At 42.2% G+C, this 23,676-nt stretch overlaps 1 protein-coding gene across 3 annotated transcripts; it reads right to left on the minus strand.

Moving 5' to 3' along the window:
• Positions 1 to 1,243: 1,243 nt before the first annotated feature.
• On the minus strand, positions 1,244 to 22,120 carry vit (vitrin). Of its 3 annotated transcripts, XM_069690102.1 has the most exons (23): positions 22,093 to 22,120; positions 16,758 to 16,840; positions 16,499 to 16,564; positions 15,677 to 15,833; positions 15,453 to 15,586; positions 15,289 to 15,366; positions 14,471 to 14,689; positions 13,896 to 13,940; positions 13,465 to 13,503; positions 13,333 to 13,383; positions 11,698 to 11,760; positions 11,008 to 11,070; positions 8,926 to 9,000; positions 7,396 to 7,461; positions 6,860 to 6,922; positions 6,130 to 6,180; positions 5,839 to 5,886; positions 5,210 to 5,275; positions 4,298 to 4,445; positions 4,110 to 4,213; positions 3,020 to 3,246; positions 2,421 to 2,934; positions 1,244 to 2,156 (listed from the first exon to the last, which is right to left on the minus strand). In XM_069690102.1, the coding sequence occupies exons 2-23, from the start codon at positions 16,789 to 16,791 to the stop codon at positions 1,978 to 1,980; spliced, it is 2,490 nt and encodes an 829-aa protein (XP_069546203.1). In that variant the 5' UTR covers positions 16,792 to 16,840; positions 22,093 to 22,120; the 3' UTR covers positions 1,244 to 1,977. The 3 variants fall into 3 exon arrangements, with proteins under 3 accessions (XP_069546203.1, XP_069546204.1, XP_069546205.1); XM_069690103.1 differs by lacking the exon at positions 6,860 to 6,922; XM_069690104.1 differs by lacking the exons at positions 13,333 to 13,383; positions 13,465 to 13,503; positions 13,896 to 13,940.
• Between the last annotated feature and the right edge of the window lie 1,556 nt (positions 22,121 to 23,676).

The raw sequence follows: 23,676 nt of genomic DNA on the forward strand, positions 1-23,676 counted from the left end.
TGGGTTCTGATGGTGGTTATTTTACAGGAAAATAATGTGATAATCTGAGGCAACCGCCTTGGATGCAAGGAGTTGCATGGGGTGCTACAACTTGTGTTTTTGGCAAATTAACACCATTTAAATTATGCCGAAATAGTTGGCAGGACTTCCTGTTTACAATGTACCACAGACGTGAAGACAACTGACGCTGCATGACTTTGATACTGAACACGAACCCTAAAATGTAACAAATCTGAAGCTGGTTCAGTTTATAAGTAGATATACTGATATTTATCCTGATGACGTCTGAGATGAGAATATCTTCAGAAATACAGGTCACCAAAATGTACATGTTTTGTGTCCTTGAGTTCAGATTTGATTGAGTTAACCCGAGGAGTGTGTGTTTGAAAATAAATAAAAAAAATCTGAAATCACATCAAAAAAATCCAGGAGAAAACCACCACTAAATTCTCTTCATTTTCTTTATTTTATTAAAAATTGCGGGGAAAAAATATTGATCAATTATCTGAACATTATTAGCGAAAGGCTTTTAATATGCATATGTACAAACAGGGCAAAAGAGGGATAAAATCATAAATACTCTTTTTAAAAAAAACCGAGAAATGCCTGCAATGTTAGAAGACACCACTGTTAGAAAACAAAGAGTGACCAGATGGATCGCTTTCATTCCAGTCATTATTTTTTTTTTTTTTTCAATCTGCCGTCACTATACGAAGAAACACAAGCTCACTTCTCCCACATGTCCGCGTCCTTGTTCCATGTTGTTGATTTTGCATTTTGCATCCACGTTTTTGGCTGCACGCAAGACTCGTGTCGACAGAAATATCAGCACCATAGTCTCTGACAGGAACTTCAACAATGTCCCTACTATCAAATCTCTCCTATTAGGAAGATCAAAATGCACCAAATCTAATAAAGGACATCCTCTTCACAGACAATTGTACAAAAGCACCATATTATTAAGTTTATGAAGTATGTTTAAGCTGTAAGAGGAAGTGCTAGACATGCTTTAAATCTATAGTTCTCTGCAAGTACCATATCCCAGTAAGGTAACTTCATGTTTCTTATCATTTTGGTGCCATATCTGAGTAAGACACCCTTTATAAAGGTGATATAAGTTGTTATTAAGTACTTTAATAATGTTAATAAATCATTTACTAAGACTTTATTAAAGAACAACTTTAGGGTTGCCAAGTGTTGAAAATGATCTTTGGCTCCTTCTGCATGTCACTTATATATATATAATATTAAAGGCTTGTAGTTGCAAATTTAATTAATCAAATCTTCAGTCAAAGGTGATTTACGGAAAATTAACAAATGCATTTTAGTTCAAATGGTGTGCAGCTGTTTTCCAACCTTAAAAAAAACCATGCTATCACAATCTAGAAGGATATTTCACAACCTGGCAACCCAAAGGTTCATAAATTATTCTTAACTGATCTGCAAAGAAACAGTACATTTTTTGTTAAAAATAATAAAACAAGTTACGACTTATAAAGCCTTCATACAGGATGAAGTACTGGCACTGTTAGTTTAAAAGATTAGGACGATACAGTTCTCTTTGTGGGACCAACAGAGAACATCTGGCACTGCTGCACAGATGTGGCATATGCAAATCCTCTCTCATCAGCACCATCTGTATATTTGGGACCGAACGCTGATACACTTTATTTGTTTTGTCCAAACCCACAATCCTCACCTAAATTCAAACCCCCCTCCCTCTCCACTGCAGCCAATCCAGCACCGACATCCGGGCCGCAGGGAGTCAATTTACAATCAGTGTTCCATAAGACGGCCCAGATTCAACACGTCCCTCTCTACACCTCCCCCTCCCCCTCTCCCCTCAAAGACACACACACACACACACACACACACACACACACACACACACACACACACACACACACACACACACACACACACACACACACACACACACACACACACACACACACACACACACACACACGTCTGTCCTCAGTTTCTGGGCTGCGAGTTGAACTCCTGGCAGATGTTGTGGATGATCTTGGGTACAAATTTGTAGAGGTTGTCGAACTCGTCCACGAAGAAGGAGTGCTCCTTGTCGGGGTCTGTGGCGATGTATTCCAGCTCGTCCTGGGCGGCCCAGGCGATGCCGATGGAGTAGGCGATCACACCTGGATCAGGGGAGGGACAGCAGGTTACACACACACACACACACACACACACACACACACACACACACACACACACACACACACACACACACACACACACACACACACACACACACACACACACGTGTTTGTCACAGTAAACACACACTGCATGACGCCTCACTGTGAACCAGCACCCTCCAACTCTTATTGAGTTTTAACAAAGTTTTCAGTGAGGTGATAATCACTGCTGGACTTGATCTATATGTTTTCATGACCTCTCACCTTGGCGATGAACAGCTAGTGCAGGTGCCCTGACGTCATCATAGGAGCGCCCATCTGTAATGACAATCATGATCTTGCGCTTGTTGGGTTTGGACTTGCTGAAAAGCTGCTCTGCCGCGTAGGTGATGGCGGCGCCGGTGCTGGTGCCGCCGCTCCAGTAGTTGATGCGTTTGATGGCGTTCAGCAGCTCTCCCTTGTTGTTGTGTTGGCCGAAGGCGAACTCCAGCCTCTGCTCGTAGGTGTACTGCACGGCTCCGACCCGTGTGTCCGTGTCCGAGATCTCAAACTCTCGCGTGACGTTGGCCACAAACTGCAGCACCGTGCGGAAGTTGCCGGTCCCGACGCTGCTGGAGCCGTCAATCACGAAGGCGATGTCGTTGGCGTTGAGGCAGGTTTTGCTGCACAGCAGGCGGTCTGTGTCGCACACTCGCTTCACCAGGGGCTGCACGGCCTTCCTCAGGGCAAACCAGCTGTTCACGGGGAGGGAGTAGAAGCCGTTTGTCCGGCACACAGCCTGCGGGATGACATGACACGGTGGGGTTCAAACTGCTTTCACTTCAGTCATTAAGCACTGACACACCTCTGGGACTTTACTCCACCTTCTCAACGAAGTTGGCCTCAACCAGGTTTTGCTTCTCACTGTCATCCGGACCCTCGATGGTGACAAAGAAGATGTTGATGCCGGACTCGCGGGCGAGCCGAGAGGCCTCCTCCACCTTGTCTGTTGGCCAGCCGTCCACCAGCACCACGGCCACGTTGGGGGCTCCTCCTCGGTTTCCGTTGGCATCACTGAAGTACTGCTTGTTGATGTAGGAGAGGGCCTTTCCTGTGCAGGACACCAGGGGGCGACAGAGAGACGGTTAAATGATGCTACATCCACGTTATACACAAGGCTGCGGTGCAATGCAGGAATGCATTTGGGCAAAAATAATTCACAAAGTTGTTACTCAAGCTATGATTTTAGAAAAAATGGACAGTAGAATATGAACTGCAGAAAGGACACTTGACATTTTTTATTTCTCATCTACATTTAAAGGACAGATTTTTGTTTTGTTTTGATTTTCTTCACCAATGTGTACAGACCAACCCTAAAAAAATACTTTAAGCCATATAAACATTTTACATAGTACTGCAATTAATATTTTGTACACAAAACACATTTCTGTTCATACAGAGACATAATGCATTTTATATTTTCTGTATATCAAAACTAAAATAATAATATCCTATCATGAAGTGTGCCATAATCTTGTTGGTGGTCTTAACAAAAGCAGTTGAGGCTCCGCTGGGGACTTTACAACCCCCCACACGATTGTATGATTACAGAGCATTTCTGGGCAAACACAAACACTATTTGTATCAGTATGCAAAATTTAGCAAGTCATAAAGACACATGTGGCAGTGGATGCATGCTGACGCACCAACCAGATCAGAAATACAGCAGTGATCCCCACAGGCTGGTATAAAACCAAATGCTTTATGGTCAGAGCCGAAGAAAAACACGGCTCACAGAGGCAGGACTGTAATTTAGCAAACAGTGTCTTGCAACAAATTTAGATTTAATTCCATCCTTGCATGTGAAAATGTGCCATGGGCAGTAAACCATGCGATAATTGCACCCCTTTCCCTTTCACACTTGTGTTTGTAGGCTTTTGCTGTATAGCTGGCAGCTTGCGGCGGCTCACTCACCCACATTGGAGAGGCCGCCCTTCTGCACAATCTTATCTATGGTGGACTTCACCTCTCTGGAGCTGGAGTGAGTCTTCAGGCTGATCTCTGTCACAGGGTCGTCTCTTCAGAAAACACAACAAGCAATCACGTTATCTCTTTGTATGTACGACTGGTTCACAGGAACATAAGCAGAACGGGGAGGTTACCCATATTGGATGATGCCCATCATGGGTCCAGCCACACCCACGTTGATGGCCTGAGCCACATCAGACAGGAAGTCCTTCTGGATCTTAAAACGCCTCTTCCCAATGCTCCAGCTCCCATCCATCAGGAAGGCCAGGTCCACCTTACAGTCTGCACAAACCGGACACACCACAGGCTTACAGCAGATTATAAACACACTGTATGTTGTTAGTTAAAGCCACGATGAGCCAACAAAAATATATGTAAACAATGTAATTAACACCTCAAGAGAAAAAAGATTTCTATTTCACAAAACCAACAAAATTAATCAAAAAGAATTCTACAAGTGTAAGGCCATACTGAACAATGTTGGGCTCTGTGGAGGAGAGACACTGTCTTAGAATAATCTCTGTTCCCATCAACAGCCCAAAGCAAGATCTGGAAAAGCTTAATTTTCTTTTATAATTTTTGTACTTCTGGCTAATCAAAATTCTTAAATAAAGACTGAATAACAGTCCTTTCATGATGAGTCAATAAGCACTGATGTTATAGAAACAGTTTTTAAAATTCTCAGCTGCACCTCTACCCAGTTTGATGCAGCAGAAATGAAACACAACAAAGGCTATACATCAATTTTAGTCATATTAGCCAACTACAACCCAATACAGGGACCAACAGCCTAGTTCATTTAAAAAAAGATTTGAAATTGTTTTATGAGGAAAGAAATCCTTTCAACATATGTGCTCGCCCTCAAGAATATACGCATACATACTGTCGTGTGTTTTGGTGAGAAAGAAATGAATGTAAACATGACAATGTTTCTTAGCAGGATGAATTCAGTCTAACAAAGATATACAGTCCAACAAGAATAGTTTCAAAGACGTTATGAATCCTACAGATTGTAGCTATAAAAAAAAGTACTGAGAGAAACATACTTGGGTCTCCCTGTGAAACCGGCTCTGGTGCTCTGGGGACCGGGTCTTGCTCTCTCACTTTGAAGCCTGGAAATTAAGAAACAAGTGTTTAAAGCCGAAAGTCAACTAAAAATCTACTCTTTAGGCATCGAGTGAAGAATATATTTTTATACATTTTACTGGAAATTTGATTATCTGATCAACATACACATTATGAAAATTGTAGAAAACTCTATCTTATGAGGGATGCTAGAAAAACACCTTTTCATCATCCGAGGCAATGCAATCGAGCTTTGTCATGAAAATATATTCTCTGCTCTCTAACTCCAAAGTGCAAGTAAATGTCTGGTTTTGAAACCTGAAAGCTTGTTTGGTCAAATTTCCAGCTGTCCACTTTCCAGAGATCTGAAATGTTAGCCAGTATTTGTTGTGGCAAACATTACGGCAAACAGGAACAGATTTTTATCCTCAAGCAACCATGGCATTTGACTCGTCCTCCAAATCCCTGCAATTACAGGCTGAGCAGAAACCCAGAAACCTTTCTGTGGACAGCCTCGGTTTGGTTTGTACTTACAGTCAGAGCTGAGGGTTTACTGGTAAAGCGGCTCTTTTGGGAGGGCAGAACGAGGAGCGAGTGCAGGATATCGTACCTGATTCATAAAGGTTTGCTTCCGGCTTCCAGGTGTCCACTGGCTCCACTGCATAGATAATATCATACAAGCTCAGCGTTAGCACCACAAAGCAGCATTTCACAGCACTCACCGTATTGCAATATTGTGTCTTTTTGGTTAGAAAATCATAAAGTAATTAGAAAGCAGCAGCAGCAGCAGTTAAGGAACATCTCGCGACTTAATGAATAGCTAATTGGGAATGCTGTATCGATAAGATGATGGCTCCCTGGATACAAGCAGGTGTTTGCAGCCACGGTAATCACTTCTCACCTTTAGTATGGGATGTGTCCATTCTGCCATCTGAGTCAGGGGATCGGGGCGCTAAAAGTAAAAGCATCATCAGTGAGAAACTACGACACGTGAAACATAAACACACCATGGCATTACAGCGGCCCGCTCCCATTGGCTCCATGCTCCATTTGGATGGATGTGTGGTGGTGTTTGTGTGGTGCACGCAGGAAATGGCTCAGCCACTCGGTTTTCCAAACCATGTCCTTTAGATCCAGAGGCTTGGGTGAGTCTTCAGACAGATGAAACCGCGGCCTGTAATCTGAAAGTGAGAGCTTTTTGTGTGTCCTTATCAGTGGGCCATACAGTAAGTGGTTTAGATTTAGTTTTTTGTGTGAAGGCTGTGACAGAAAACAAATCAAATGTGTTTTTATTTTGGGGAATCTGCTTATTTGTTCTCTTGCCCAGAATTAGAGGAGAAAATTGATGCCTTTCTTATGTCTGTGTTGAGTAGGAAGCTAGAGCCAGGAGGCAATTAGCCTAGCTTAGCATAAAGAGTAGAAGCAGGGGGAAACAGCTAGCCGGGTTCTGTCTGAAGGGAACAAATTCATTTAAAATCAACACATTACAACATAGTAGTGTGGTCATGTCTGGGAAGTTGTGTTGTGTGTTCTGTCAATGAGCGGAAACAAGCAGGTGTTCCCTCCAATATAACAATGTAAAACCTGAAGACTTGTTAGTTCCCAGTAAATAGAAATAGAAAAACACTTACGGTACGGTCCAAAGTTATAAAACCAGCGCTCAAACTCTGAGATATCAGGCCTGTGATCCCGAGCTAGAGGAGGATGTTTTGAGACCCGTTAGTTTGGACAGAACTTCAGAGGGGAAAAGGACACATTTCCATGGTTGTGATTGGTCACTTATTTCCCCCCCAACCAATCCCAGACCAGTGAAAACAAGGGCTTTGTGCAGAATTATCACCTCACAAGTATCTCCATCTCGCATGCAAAATAAACCTGCCCAATGCGCTTCTCTTCCACACTTCAAAGAATCTCTCATATGGCAGGCAGATGGCACGTAAACACCATGTCCTCAGAGACACATTGCATGTACTTACACGTGGACTCAATTCAACACATACATGGTCAGCAGATGCAACACCGTATCAGTCACGCGAGCATGCTGTGTTTGCACATGCAACACCACCGGATACAAAGTGTGGTGACCCGCCACAGTGAAGGGGGGAGGGTGGGGGGGGGGCAGTACAAACCGAACCATCGTGTGTGTGTGTGTGTGGTAGAGACTTACCTGTAATCTCAGGTGTGTCCGTCTCACTCCACGTGTATCCTGAGTCTGGAACTGCATAACTAACATCTGAATGTGTAGCAGGGAAGGCGGAAGCATCAGCGACTACAGGGGTTACATTCAGGGCGCTGAGACTAATGACATTCACATCAGTCTCAGCCGCACGATGTATTTAGTGCCAATAAGCAAACCAAGATGGTGAACATGGTCAACATTAAATTGATCTGTTACCATTGTCTTTGTGAGCCATGGATATACAATGTACTATTCAAAAAAGAATCTGGACATGTTGGCATTCACCTCAAAGCACCTACATTAAAGTATTGGTAACAAAGTCAAAGCCACCCATGGTTAACACATACTCTGATGGTTGGATGCAACATGCTGGAGACTGTGAACGACCAGAAATGAGATAACTTCTCATATTCTGTCTTTTTCATCAAAAACTTTCATCAAAAATTGATTTTCAAAGTAACTTTTTCCCTTTATTTATCCGCATTAATAAACATCCAAAATAGTTTCTGACCTTAAATGACAGGTCTAAAAATGTGTAATTTATAAGTTATCGTAATTGGCAACAGATTCCTAAATTGAAAACGTGGCGATTGTAAAAGTGGCTTTAAAAGAGAAATTATTAAACATATTGCAACCATAGTTTTAACCAGTGTTGGGGCGTAACTAGTTACATGTAATTATACCACAATATAAATGTAATTGAATATATATAACTTTTGTTAATAAGCATACATGTAGATTATTATATTCATTCTAATGCTTTCCATCTTTCTGCTGCACAGAAATCTTTTCTGTCTACTTCATTCATTTGAAAGTATGCACTCAAATTTTGAGCCTTGTTTTTGATTGGTAGTCTTTTGTCTCTTGATTGCCAATCAAATGCATTGATTTAAGCATCCACGCCAAGGCGGTTAGCGATGTCGTTGGACAAGATGAAGATATATTTAAAGAGAGTCATTCAAGGAACCAGAGTTAAAAACACTATCATCACTCAGCAAGGAGTCGACCTGAATGTAAACCTGGTTTGAGGTTCTGGGAATATTTTTTATTCCACTGCAGTCAGTTGTGATCGATATACTTGTAGTTTGTTTTAGTATTTGTGCTTTAAAATCAAAGCATTTCAATCGTAATTCAAGTAATATTGAAGAACATTAAAATTCGATTTGACAGTAGTGTTGAGTTCTGTTATAAAGGTTTACACTGACTTATTTAAAAAAAATAAAAAAAAAAAAAAAAATTTTTAGGACTTTTTAGCTTCACAGCCTAGTTTAAAACATTTGTTAGAAAAGTTAATAAATATAATAAGTCAGATTACTTCAATAATGTCATTCAATTATTCACGATTTAATATATTTTTGAAAGAGTAACTCATAATCTGTAATTTATTACATAAAAGTAACCTTCCCAACACCAGTCTTACCTCAGTTAGTTTACACATTAATCAAAACATTAACATTAAATTAGAATATATTTCTGAGTTGTTGATGAAGGATGATTTGTTGCTGCTGTGTTTGGTACCTGCTGGTCGTCGAGCCCCCGGGAACCAATCAGGACGAGGAAAAGAAGGGGGCGGCCAATCCCTTCTGGGAAAAGCTGTCCAGGGGAAGATTAGAAAGCTGCGTTCAGGACAAGCATCAGGGAGGAGCATACTTGTGACTTCCACTAAACCGACCAGGTTATTTAGTGAAGTATGCACAAGATGCTCAGCCTTGAGTCAGACACTAAACATACAGTAGTCACTCAGACTCCTGCCGAGTAGAGCGACAGAGGAAGACCTGACCGCTGAGAGAACTGTCTGCTGCTTCTGCTGCTTTGTTCACACAAAGTTTCACCTTATGAAGCGGCAATCAGCCACACTCTTGCGCGGCTGCAGGTTAATTGAAATGTGATTGAACACCAGAGGCCCAAACAGCTGAGCAAAAACCATAAGAGTGCATCCCATTTGTCTAAACTGGCTAAACCATGACAACACACTTCAGTTAACCCCTCTCTGTGGTGGATGGGTAGCTTACACAAACACACAGCCCGGGCTTTGAGGTTCCCATCCAGTGGCAGCTAGTGAGCAGGCCTTTGTTGATTAGGACGGGCTTGGAGAGCCCGGCCTGCCGCCCAGTGAAGCATGAGAGTATTATTCTAGAGTTGGTGTCAAACCAGGGACAGTGTAGATAGTAGGACGCAGAGATTAGCCTAATCTGCTGCTGGTCAAAGGCTCAGCCCTATACAGCAGACAGTGGTGTTATTTTTTCTAATGAAACAGGTGCTTTAAAAGGATTGAGTTTAACTCTCTCGATCATAGCCACTTCAGTGATCACTGCGGCCACAAGGTCAGAGCAAGATCGGAGATACTGATCCTCACCTTCGTTTGGAGCTCACTGCAAAATGTCTGCTCTTTATAAGTGAGACGTAATTTTACTGAAAGCCGTGAACTAAAACTGATGTAACACCAGCACAGACCTCCGCTGAACACCTTTAGGAGGTTTATCGTCAAGCTTTGTGGCCGTCGAGCGGGCAGGTCTCGTAACAACTGCCAGGCAGTTCTGGATCGTAACATTTCCAGCAATCTTAGCAGTAAATTCAAACATCTGTTTGGGGCAGCCAGGTGGCAAAGTGACTGGGAAGAAAATCCTTCAACTCATAAATCAGAGTTCAAAAGGACAACGTCGGCAAGCATCCATCCTGAAAGAGTGTCCTTGAGAAAGACTCTCCAGGGGCGCTGCTGTGTGGCTGATCCTGACCACTGACCTCTGACCTCCAGCCAGAAGAATTTCCCTCAGGGGATCAATCAATTTAAAAAAAAAAAATCACATCAATCGATCTAATTACCAGTTTTCTGCTCTGATCAACATCTCGGGAGCAAAAGGTTAGTCAAATAAAGCATGCAGCTTTCACTGCATTTTAGAAATCCAATCATATGATCAGCCATCATTTAAACAGATATAGGCCTGTCTAACTTTAGAGATCCATGGTTTTGCATTCCACAGGAGAAAAAACAGAAGCACGTTCCTCGGTGAGCCAAACCTCGCCTGGTTTGAATGGCCAAAAGCTTTCTATTCTTGAAAAACTCAAAAGCGGACTGGGTCATACGTCTCTATGAGAGCAGCACCGGGCCACTTGGTGTTGCAGCTTTCATCTCGCTCTCCCTCGCTGCAAGCATTTACAAAGGAGGGGAAGAGGCCAGACCAGATGGGATCTGTCATAGGATGTTATTACAGTACTGACAGAGCACATTGCTCATCGTGGTCTTATCTAAAAAGAGAAAGTTATCTCAGACAGAGTGAAGATATGGCACACAAGATGAATTCAGGACAGTGGTATCACATCGTCTCTCACCTTTAAGGCCTATTGACACACAGTTCATGTTCATAGTGACAGTTGAGTATGTGCTTGTATTTTCGCACGTCGTTTATAGAAAACTGGCCATGCACTGAACCACAGCATCCCACAGAGGGTAAACATTAGTGCTGCTTTATAAAACATTTCAGCCGGGGGTTTTATTGTCCTCGTTATTCCACTGTTTGATCAGACCTGTCTACTTTCTACGTCAATGACTGTCTGCAAGTGCAGTTGGAGGACTCCCGCTCAGAGTCTGGAGATACTTACCAGGGTTGGACTGGCTCATGGTTGGAGTCCGCTCGGGTGGGGCAGGCTGAACCCTGTTAAAAGCTGTTTGTAGCAATGAGAAACAGGCAGATTGAATGAGAGGAAAGAGGGAAGAAGAGAAGAAGTAGAGGAGAGCTTCAGTTGTGGCACTCCATCCACAAATGCAGCCCAGCTGTTTTGCTTTGAATGAAGCTGAAGGCATTTTCTCCGCAGCATGATATCAAAAACAAAAAGGATATATGCTGGGCGTATTTACAAGCCTTCATTTGCTTCTTTTCATCTTGGAAATGAAAATACGAGTGAGAGGATGTGCCTGATGACAGAAAACAGCAGTTATGGTGAAAGGAATGTTAGCTGAGATGCTTGATGGAGCGGATTAATGGTGACCCCGGGGTGAAGATCACAGGGGCTCATGGGTGTGAACACTAGGGTCAGACTTACAGCGGTTTACGTCTCCTGGATTCTTGTTCCAAGAAAGACATCTGTCCCTCCTGCTGCCCTTGACCCGCATTCCCTGTCTGCCCCGCCAGCCCTACTTGTTTATAACTCTGTGTGTGTGTGTGTGTGTGTGTGTGTGTGTGTGTGTGTGTGTGTGTGTGTGTGTGTGTGTGTGTGTGTGTGTGTGTGTGTGTGTGTGTGTGTGTGTGTGTGTGTGTGTGTGTGTGTGTGTGTGTTCACAATGAGGCTGACCTGGCCCGACTGGAGAGGATGGCTGCCTCCTGATAGCCGACCCCGCCTCTGGTCTGCGCAGACCTGGGACCAAGATTGAGAGACAAACATATTACAATATAAAATGAAATAAAAATGAATCACTGGCACATCAAAAAAAATTATCTATTGTATGGTGACCTTAGCAAATTTAACAATTATATATGATTTGTTAAAATGTGTTCTTTTTTTAACAGAGGATAGAGAAACAGATACTACATCGTCCTGGAAGATGGAGGAGACAATTCGCTTTAGTAATGATGAATATGAGCATCTGTAGGACAAAACTATAAATCAGATCTGTGCAGCAAAGAAGGCCGACTAGCGGGAGATTCTCCCTCAAGAAATATTGTATAGATAGATTTGGTGACTCTGCAGCAAGGCAGTTGCAGTCACTGAGAATAAAAATGCAATAAAGCCAAAGACTTATTGCCGTTGCTGGTTTTAAGCCTTTATTTGTCCAAGGAAGTTCTGCTGAGAGCAATGTTTTTCTTTTTCAGGAATGCCCTATAATTACAGCAGCAATGATAGTTCTGAAGAAGAAAATATTCCCATATGTATTGAAAAGTGTCTTGGATTGTCAGATTGTCGGTCTGTCAGTCCACGGCCTTGGTCAAGACTGGATCTCAACTACTGGAGTCATGGTCCCTGAAGGATGATCCTAATGACTTTAGGGATCCCCTGACTTTACCTCTAGCACCACAAGCAGGTTGACAATATTTTATTAAACTTTTGTTTTGATTGTCATTAAATCTGGTTCAGAAATAAATGGTTTCCTGAGGAAGTATCCTAAATACTTTTAGTTATCCCTTGATTTTCATTGAGCACCACCATTAAGTCAAATTTGCATACTTTATAATAAGATACTTACTACTGATATGTACAAATAAAGTACTAGTAGCATCCCCATCAGCTTCAGTTATCATTTGTCTTTTATTCTAATTAATGAACTTTACCATGCTCTGGTGAAATGGTGAACTGGGTGCACAACATTGACTGCATATAAAAGTGGACGTAGCTTCAGGTCTGAAAAGTGAGGTTAATGCATAAAACTGGGTTAACTTTACCCAGTACTCATGGGTTGTTTTGATCTGGTGCATCTGTGCTACAGAATATGGCATAGTGTGTAAACATTACCTGCAAAACACCAGCATATCAGCATTATCATTATCATAATGTTGTCATTTAGCTAAATGTACTTAAGTACTAAACACAGTACGCCCTCATAGAGCCGCAACTGTAGCACGGCTGTATATTGTTAAAGAGACATTCTCCCTGAAATATTACATTTCTTTCCAAGAAAAAAGATACCAAATGCTTGCAAACATAATATAGTATGAATATAGTTGAATCCTTTGTTCAAACAGTTCAGTTCTGTTTCTACTTGAAAGACAACAGAACGAGAAGACTGCGGTGCGGTTCAGTGTTACAAAAAACAGTAAAAGTCATTTGAAGCATCTGCGCACATACAGAACAGAGACACCATGCAGAGTTTATGTATATCAGTACAAAAGAAAAGACAAAAGCAAAGGAAGAGAGAGGAAGTATAAAGACAGTTTCTGACAATCCAAAAGACAGAATGAAAGAAGACACACGGAGATGAAAAGCGTGGTTTACCTGCACCGGCACGTTGTGGAAATCTATTCGGATAGGAACCTCCTCTGAATACTTTGAAGAAATGCCAGGGTTTAGTTCAACTTGATATTGCTGCATGTGGCAGAAAGGACTGAGAGGACTGACATACTGTACCTTGGCTGGGGATCTTTCCTTGAACATTCTGTGACTGTCCTATACCAATAACACAATGTGGGCAAATTTAGACAAAAAAGCTTTGATTACATGTAAATTATCAACAAGTAAAGCAAATTGTGTATAATTTTAGCCCAAACGCCCAGTCATGGCTTTACTGTTTTAAGTTTTTAGCTTAAAACAAGTGAACTGAACTGATTTCTACTTCTTAAATACAGAAGTTGTGCCATTACCAATGACAAACTTGCCGATACCTTTAATACCGAATTCATGCCGAATCCTGATGCACACCGTACTCAGAGGACTGATGTGAAGAAAATAGTCCAGTAAACACATATCCCTGCACACCCCAGTGTTGCGCTACACCACCTCACACCACCACCACCACCCCAAAAAAGAGAGAAAGCATCAATCCCTCTTGCTTCACTTACTTGAACTTGCGGCTGCCACATGGGCAAGGTACGGGTGACTGCTGCCTGGATAGAAGAAAGACAAATGGGGTGCCGATATGGAGAGAAGAGAGGTAATGTTACAGAAAATGAAGGGGAGATAAACGGGCGGGAGCTCGTCTGGCACACGGCCCATCTCATTTGCACACATACCTGAAGATACTGTAGCATTGTCTACTCACTGTAGCTGCATTTCTATCCAGAATGAGGCAGATGACTCGCAGTGATTACCGTCTGATAATGTTTTCATTTAATGAGCGATGAAAGGTCTGCTGATCATATATACTGTTAATAGTCAGTCAAGCATGGCACTGTATTAACTTCATCACAGACCTGCTGTAATTTGTCATGATTGCAGTTGCGATGTGTAATTACCAGCTGCAATCATCGATCGTCATTACTCAGTTTCACACAAATGAGGGCTTGTTCTGGCAAACAGCATTTCTAGTTACAAACTGCTGAATGTGGTTAGTTAGACGTCGACTAGGCAGCACGCTGGCTGCAGAGGATTTCACTTCTTGTTCACGTATGCGACGATTTAAGTTGTTTTCATTCACCTGCATCTCTGACTTTATGGACAGCAGCTCGGGGCTTGGCAGTCGAGGGTGGTGGTGGAGGTGTAGTAGTGGTGGTGGTAGTGGTGGTGGGAGCCTGTGTGGTGGTGGTGGTGGTGGTGGTGGTAATGGTGGTCGGTTCAGGAGTCGTGGTGGTGGCTTCGGGTGCTGTTGTTGCAGGCAGCGCCGTGGTGACGGCAGGTGATTTGGCCTCCTTCTGACCTGAAGGGAGACGACAGATGAAGGCAGTCGCGTACGAGACGGATGAATGGGGAGGAAGAGCGTCTACAGTAGCCGCTGTGTTGTAATGCATTCTTGACATTCTTCAGCAGACTGCAGCGCTCCGACTCCTCATTCAACCTGAGCGGAGTTCAACATGCCAGAGTCAAGCGCAGGAGCGTCTATCTGGTAACCTGATCTGGTGATTTGTAGCCCAAAACACATCTCGAAAGTTCAGTTACAGGTGAAAATTTAGATGCCTGGAGTGCAACATCCTTTGTTCAATAAGTATGCCTATAATTCAGTGTAATATCCTACCTATATATGCTCAAATACAGGGAATTAAAGACTGTTAAAATACCATATGAATTAATGGATCGTCTTGATTCATCTGAAAATGTTTCAGTTTTTACCAACTTTTGTTTTGTTTGAACTGAGATCTCTTCTGAATAGCTGACTGGATCCTGATCAGATTGTCTTGTGGTTGTGAAACGCTGCACGTCTGTCAGTCTGCTCAACGACAAACTGAATGTAAAGCACCAAAATGAATAGATTCACATCACAAATGCATGATAGGAGTGTAAAAATAACCCTCCTCTCACTTGTTTTCACGTAGGTTGGTCTTGAAGGGACGTAGTCCAGAGTAGATGGGTAGATGACTCCTTTCTTGGGCTTCCCCACTGAAACGCCACAGAGACCACTGTCGGAGGGCTTTTTTTTGTAAAAAATAATGTCGGCTTCACATTTTTAACTTTGTCATTAATACCTGAGACAACAAACGACTCCCTCCACTTAGGCAAAGACAGAGAGCGCACCCCGTTGGAGTTGCTGCCTTTGTAGATGTTCTGCCCGGCCATCTTCCTCACTATCACCTTTCCTCCGGAGTTAGTGATGACGCCACTGTGGACACAAAACGTTCATCAGAAACAACTGTTGCAGGACTCACCATAAAGACGTCTCACATGAGCTTGATTTCCCTCCACCGTTCACCTGTGGATGGCCGCGTTGCAGATGCTGGAGATGGAGGCGAACACGCCGGTGCCATAGACCTGCTGCTTGGTTTCCTTACAGTGTGCAGGACATTTCACTATGAACTCTGGGAGATTGATTTTTCCTGCTCTGACGTCACACTCTATATCTGGGACAACTGTGGAGGGAAGTAGTGCAAGATAGTTCAAGACAGGATTATAGACGAGTCGAGATCACTTTTTTCCTGAAGATGAGGAGGGTACATATGACATATTTTATGTTTTACATTTTAGGGTTAGATGTTTTGACAGTGCTGCAATTAGAGGTGAAGAAATTAATCAATTAATTGATCAGTTAACTGATGAAAACCATGTTGATGATCAAATAATAGTTTTTTTTCCAAGCAAAAATGCCAATCATTTCTCAATTTATTTATCTGTGATCTTAAGCATAAAATAATTCAGAAACATCACTTTAGAAATTAGAAATTTATTTTGGTAATTGTATTAGTTAATCTAGAAAGGAATTGTCATGTGCATCCATAATAGCATCAACTATATTCCATCAATCCATTATCTAAACTCGCTTTATCCTGAACAGGGTCACAGGATCAACTATATTTCAACATGTAATTAGGAAATGCCTTAACCCTAAAATATAACCACTAAAATGCTGTTGACTGTTAACTGGGATAAATGGATTCTTTTTGCTCTCAGGCATTATTAAGGGATTGTTTTTTTTTTCCTTTTTGAGTGAGTGAAGTGAAAGACGTCATGCGACTGCAGTGTAGACAATAACACAGGACTGATGGAGATTACAGGGTTGTTTGTGGATGATGTCTACCTTGCTTTGGTTTCTTGTTCTTTGATCCGTTAGGCTTGGCCCAGCACGCACAGGACAAGAGGAGCGCTGCGGGAGTTTCAAATAATAGCAGACAAAGTAACATAATCATCAGTGTGTTTTCTGTACACACAAGAGGACATTATGCTTTGATGGTGTGTGTCCAGGAAACTGATTCTGATGGAGATATGAAACATTAAAGTCCAAAATGCTGATTTTAAAACCAGTATACTCCTGCGGAGACACACACAGGGTTGCTCACCGAGGCAGATGGCGGTGAGTGATGCTCTGATCATGATGGCTGCTTCAGCAGGTCAGCCAGATGTCCTTGTACAACCTCACAACCTTGAAGAGACAGGAGAAGCAGCAGGATTTATACTTTGAAACACCATTTTCTGCTCGCTGCATCCTCACTGAGAGCATCTTTGGAGGCTTAAGTCAACATTCCTGACAAGTGTTGACACTTTTAGAAACATAATGGAGTAAACTTTTGCTACTGAGATACATTTTCTAGAATTTTTTTCTCGATAAATAGCAGGTCAACGTTGGACTGGAACAAAAAGCTGAATGACTAATGTGGCCAGTTAAACATTTTGAGAACATATAAAGTATTGTAAGTTGCATTGTCACACTTCAAAGATTGGTCAGATCAGCAAAGGGCTGTATTTCAGCATAGGTTACTGTTTCTTGTTCCAGTTTCTTGTATTTGCCAATCAGAGGCTCCACAACAACCATCTGGACACTGAGACAAAGCTGTATGTTAAAGTCACTAATATTTATGGAGTCAGCCTCTATTAGAGAGCACGCACAGACATAATTTAATGTGTAAGGAATGAGTGGCTGTGTTCGGCTTCTTTGTTTGACAGCAACGACCACATCAAGCTGGATCCTAGCTTGAAATACAGTCTGTTTACAGAAAGAAGAAAATTTCTTCCAGTCTCTCTTATTCAGATTCAGATGTTATGCCCGCATAAAGACATAAATCAAACTTGCAGCCTGTGTTAGCAAGATCAGAAGTGGGTTGCCAAGTCGTCATACCAGACATTACAAGTCTGTTGTAATGCAACAATAGCACCAGCGTTCACTCCAACAGCCGAGTCTGAACTGAGACAGGTGGCCAGAGAAAGTCTCATCACATAGGCTGGAGGATGGACTACATATGACAGCCACCCCGGTCCCTGCAGTGCGCCAGAGCGCTGGGATGGCGCTGCTTACTGGGTAGGTGATGACTGAAGCCTCCCCGTTAATAGAGGAATGCTGTACCTCCCGTGATCGGCGGCGTCATGTCTGTCACTGCCGCCACACACCAACAGGTTCAATCTGATCAAGTGGGAACATGTGATTATAAAGTGACCTCTGAAAAAGGGTCAGATGGGCTGCGATTCAGTCTGACGTGTAAAGTATATCAGCAATGTTAGATAAGTAACACATTTTTTTTTAAATTGCCTATAACAGGGTGGCTTAGTGCCTACCTCAGTACAACTACTGAGGTGCTCTTGAGCAAGGCCTCTAATCTTTAAGTGCTCCAGTTGGTAACACGTCAGACTGTGATTGTACTGAGCAGTTGTCAGGCATATAAGGGAATCCGTCCTCTCCAGGTATAAAAACAGAAATGGGAATAACTCTGAGGCTTTTTTGACTTATTATTATCTTGGAATGCAACTGCTGGAGTGTAAAGTTATTCAAACTACACCCACATTTTAAATATCATTGTGGGAATAGTTTAAATATTTAGAGAAACATGTAGGCTTATTTTCTCCTTTGCTAAAAGTTAGATTTAAACATGGATACTAATCTCATGACTGTGTGGCAAAACTAGTGCCTGCCAATGGTTAGTGTATCTGGTGTAGAGAGTAGAGTGGAAACTGGGGGAACCAGCCAGCCTGTCCTCTGTATTAATGGAAATCTGCACTGGCAAACTTCACTGAGCAACACAAACCCATACAAAGCCCAAAGCATAAGAAAGTGTGCGAGACTATTTCTTGACCCAGCATAGTAACTTCCAGGAGTCTCTACTGGTTACCTGGCAGCCAGCTTGGCTCCGCCCAACTACTGTTCACAGCTGGAAACCCTGTTGGTATTGAGGTTTGCACAGCTAACCAGGAACAAGTAGGGGCAGCTAAGTGCGATGAATTTGAAGTAGTTCCAACTTTGGTGGTTGTGGAAGAGTTTCAGTGCACAACTGAAGTGGTCAGTGTTAATTAATTAAAAGCTGCTTCAATAGTTAAAAAAATGAACCCGAGGTCAACGCCCATTAGGAGGCAATGACGGGAAACAATCCAGTCATGGCCATAACCATGTATTCATTCATGACAAACAGTCACAAACAAACAAACTTTTTTCTACTAGTTTTGCAGTGGCTGGTATGCTGTTTTTTTTTTTTTTTTTTTTTTTTACCTGTAAGCAGAGCCAAGCTCCCTGTTTCCCCATTTCCACTCTTGATGCTAAGCAAAGCGAACCCCTCCTACATTTATATTGAGCCGACAGACATCAGAATGGTTTCAACTTCACATCCAACTCTCAGAAACAAAGTGAAAACTTTCTCCCAGAATGACAAACAGTTCCTTCCAAACTCAAGAGAGAAGCACCAACTGTCTAAATAGCACCCTTTGCTGTATCTTTGTCACATTGATTTAAAGCACCACAGCCCTGCCAGGCTGGTTAACATAAGTGTGCTGTGTAATTATCCTTAACAGGAGCACTTGAGTTCAAATTTTTCAGTTATTTCCAGAAACTATGCACAGCTCTGTTTAAACTTCTACATAACATGTGCATAATGTCCTTATTGTGTTTGGGGTGTATGACCTCATATCTAATGATGGCACCTTCAGTGTGAATACACACCACAAACATAGCACATCATGTTGGGCTAAAAGTTAATCTAACTGTTGTTGGCAGTGGCAGGACTTTCCCCATGGAAGCATTTATGCACATTGACATGGTTTTTCCACAGCGCTGTGCTTTGACAGGCAGGTAGATGACTGCTGCATAGTCAGGACTACAATTTGTCCTCGCGGGGGAAGAAAGCTGAGGCTGGGAACAAGCTGGAACAGATATGCACATCTACAGTGCAGGAGACAGACCTGCAGCAGAGGAGAGGTGAGTCGAGTAAAGAAACGAGATCAGGTGTATGACAGAAAACTGAGAACTCCATATTTCACAAAAAGCTTGCAAATGCTCCCGAAGAAGCCAATTAGTTTAGTGACTGTCCCCTTGAAGAGAGGCATGACATCACAGTTGGAAAAAGTGCAATGACAAAAAAAAAAGACAAAAATTTGAGACTTCTTCATTTGTGTTCCTCTAAAATGCCTCCTTTTCAGAGCTATGAAATGCAGAGGAAATTATATCCCTTGACAAACACTGTGGGGAGTTTCCTGTACAGTAGATAATAGATCCTGAGGGGACTTGCAGAGACACAATCTTGGACACACACCTACATGCAAACAAACGCATTCAACCAAAGACTCAAAAATAAACAGAGATCTGGGGGGAACTAATGACATGATAGCTTTGGAGAATACCACAGTATTTACCACCACAATAAAATACAAACACACTGGGTTACAAACTGTGTACGTGTCGTATATCTTGCATACATCAGTGTTATACTTTAGATAAGTCAAGGGTTGTTCCAACAGTGTAGGTTCAACTCGCCTCTGAGGTCATGTAAGCTATATTCTCAGCCACAGCAAGCATCTCCAGCATCTAATTTTAGCTGCGTGGGGACACAATCCAAGCAAAACATCAACCTGCTAACAACTACAAAATGTTCAAATAAAACAGAAAACATTAATTTGAGTGCCACAACAAAGGATGAAAGGTTTCATGCAAAGGCCTTGGTCACTTCTATGAAAGCAAAGCAGCTCAGACAAGTTGCATAGTTCAAGGAATTAAAGTGCAATTCAACTCGGGATAATTTTTTCACTACAATGGGGATTGCATGCACTAAACAACCTTAACTAAGATTACGCAAGTTTTGTGCAAAGCCAGCTGATCGGCTGTTGCAAAATTTCTGTCGATTTTAGATGCATAAAGTGCAAGAAATCTGATAAAGCAGAACAAATTTCACACCTGGCATGAGTGTCACAGGTATGCAGTGTCTATAATGCAAACAGGATGTGCAGTGGCTGTGTGTGTGTGTGTGTGTGTGTGTGTGTGTGTGTGTGTGTGTGTGTGTGTGTGTGTGTGTGTGTGTGTGTGTGTGTGTGTGTGTGTGTGTGTGTGTGTGTGTGTGTGTGTGTGTGTATTTCAAAGACCAGCACACAATGGGTTCTCCAAGCATGGGCAGACCACACACCTGTGACTGGTGCTCCAGAGTCTTCAAAGCAATTGCTCATAAGCTCTAAAAAAAATACACTGAATTTTTTTCTTTTTTTTCACATATACATCCCTGAAATTATGTGTTTCCATCACTAAGTGTGAACTTTAGAGTCGAGAAGCTTTATGTCAAACACAAGGACTGTATTTCTGCCTTTCTCCACTTCAGCAGCAGCCACATTCCTAGTCAGGGGTGACCCGTGTAAATGCAGCAAGAGTAAGCACAAAAAGGGGACTTAGGTTTATTTGAGAATCATGACCAGCTGAGAACTTAGTTTCACCGTGTTCCTGAGTGATGGCATGCCTGAAGTGAGACAGTATTTACACACACCCATTGCCAGGCAGTGTTAATTCCCACCATTCACAGGTGTCAGAACTGTACTGTAAGCATGTTAGATGTGCCAAGTGTTGTAGCAACAAGCCAAGTGAGGAACCATAGGAGAGAGATCAGACACACAGGAAAGCCAACATGTCTCTACAAGGTCATTTGTTTTGTAGCCTTTTGGGCTCTTGCTGCTGCTCAGGCACTATTTGTTTATCGAGCACAGCACAGGCTGACTTACTTTAATTCCTGGCACTGGCTTCAGTGCAAGCCACAGCCTGCAGTCTGCTGCTGGACATATTGTATAGAGACCACCTGTGCTTAATCAGGCTTCCCCAAACCAGGCACGTTAAACATAATGAAGAAATAAAAAAATGTTAAAAAAAAAAAAAAGCTGAAAAATTCACCTCTCAGGCTTTTTGCTTATTACACGGACAGAATGAGTCATTTCAAAATAAAGACTTGGGTAACAAAAAGGCTGGGTCACCTTCCACAGATCATTTTAATCAGCCACGAGAGGTAGTCTACAGTATGAATGGTTGTGATATGGCTGAATTCATTCCGAAATAAACCTCATTTTAGGGAGGAGGAAGGGGTGTTTATTTAAAAAAGGGAAAAGAAAAAGAAAGGTAAACACTAAATGTAAGCGGCAGTGGGTTTATACGAACAACCTGTCAAATCTGAAGTTCAGCTGATATGAACCAGATCATACAATAAAAAAATTAAAACATAATAAAAATAAAAACGCAAAAAGTGTTGACTAAAATCAGCCACAGAACTATTACACATAAAACGCCAGGGACATCAGCTGCGCGTAATTACGCACCATTTGAAAAATGGATGATTCATTCACGCCACGCGAAAGGAAACACAAAATTCATACTCCACATATATGGATCTGCTTGTTAGCTTTCTGTTAAAAATCCACATCCTCATAGAGAAAAGAAGGTAAACATACCTGATTAGTTAAATAATCCTCCAGGTTTTTTTTTTTTTTTTTTTAAAAACGTAATTCCCCGCGCAGTCTTCCCGAGTCCTTTACACTTTCATTGAAAAACAGTTTGGACCAGCGGGCGTGTGTGCAACGCTGTTACACCTGAAGTTTTACTCCTGCATGTTCGCACGGCTCATTAAAAGTGGAGAATAGGACGGGGCCAGAGTTTCCCCTTATTTGCCCGTCCCACTTCAGGCTCCCAGCTCTTCACCCAGTCAGAAGCAGATCAGTAACCCGGGGCTATCAGAAGAGGATGCAAGGAGCTGGCTAGCACCAGCATAGCAGAACAAGCATCTATTTTAGTTTGTTTGTCAGTTTTTTCTTTGGACAGAAGAAACTAACACTGTTTTTTCACAGTTTAAGCCCAGCGGGGAGATTTACTTCACAATGGCACTTTGAGCTGAATCTTTTCTGTTACGTAAAGGAGAAAAAACAGCTTTGATTCTGGTTTTCTGCTCTGCAACTCACTCATTCAAATTTTCTCAGAAAAGTGTGTCAGCTCTCACCAGAGTAATCACTCCTCCTCCAACAAATAAACTAATCAACACCTGTTTGGGAAACAGAAAAAAGTCACATCCACTGTCACTTTGGGGTTTGTGGCTTTTGTCATACTCCTGTGGTTTACAGTACTCATGCAGCCCCTCCTAACACACATACAAACAGATTCCCATGTGAACCTCCTTCACTCTAACAGGGAGAGGAGGTTGGTTTGTGCAGACTGGCACACACAAGCTGTGTATGGATGGTTCTTCTGAAGCCGCCTGTCGTTTTGACTCAGAGGTCTTTAAAGGCTCTTGCAAAAGAGATCATTGTGCGTGCCATTACGCTCTTTGCAAAAAACACCTCAGGACCTTTTTTCAAATTAAACCTTCATGGATCAAGTAGATAATTGCCCGTTGATGTTGCTAGAAAAAAAAAAGAGATCAGATGCTGTTTCAGGGTTACCCATTTCTCTATCATCAGCGTCTGACAGCCTGTCAACAGAGAAAAGGACTGGAGCTTTCTGTAAAAACTGAGCCCCGATGCTTCCTTTTGTAGAAACCTTTGCTCTAACCAGCTTTTAGTTGACTGACACAATGATGTTTAAGTGAATAGAGATGTAAAAGGACCCATTTGTACAGGCAGATAGTGTCTCCTGTACTTGACAGAGTAGTCTCCAGGATATATATCCTATATCCTGGGAGATCTGATGGCATGAGTGCCCTCTGGGGCTGGAGGGGAAATGGCAGAATACTGCGATATCACATACCTCAGCTGAGTTAAGGATAGTTCAGTGTTTCCAGATGTTATCGTGCATCTCTTGTCTCGCTACTTTACTGACTGCACATGTCATCAACTGTTTACATTTTGAGAAGATTGCGGCAAACCAGTTCTGCAATGCTCCACAGTGTACTGCATGTTGACAGTTTGGATTGTGAATGATTGTTCAAGATTATTGGAGCTGGAAATAAAAACTCCTTTCAGCAAGTGTGAAATCCTACCTGGGTTTCAAAAGATAATTTATTAACATTGGTTACACATACAGCTTATTAACACGGGTAAGACCAA

The sequence above is a fragment of the Brachyistius frenatus genome, unplaced genomic scaffold (assembly GCF_029030835.1).
Source record: "Brachyistius frenatus isolate BFR_SWC_R1_liver_20210118 unplaced genomic scaffold, ASM2903083v1 Contig_8, whole genome shotgun sequence".
Lineage (NCBI taxonomy): Eukaryota > Metazoa > Chordata > Actinopteri > Embiotocidae > Brachyistius > Brachyistius frenatus.

Bases quoted from the DNA above. Each gene is read 5' to 3' on its own strand.
- vit (XM_069690102.1), bottom strand. From the start codon at position 16,791: ATGATCAGAGCATCACTCACCGCCATCTGCCTCG. The intron at 13,941-14,470 runs GTGAATGAAAAC...TCTTCTATCCAG, and splicing joins CCATAAAGTCAGAGATGCAG to GCAGCAGTCACCCGTACCTT. The intron at 9,001-11,007 runs GTAAGTATCTCC...TCCCCTGGACAG, and splicing joins CATGAGCCAGTCCAACCCTG to CTTTTCCCAGAAGGGATTGG.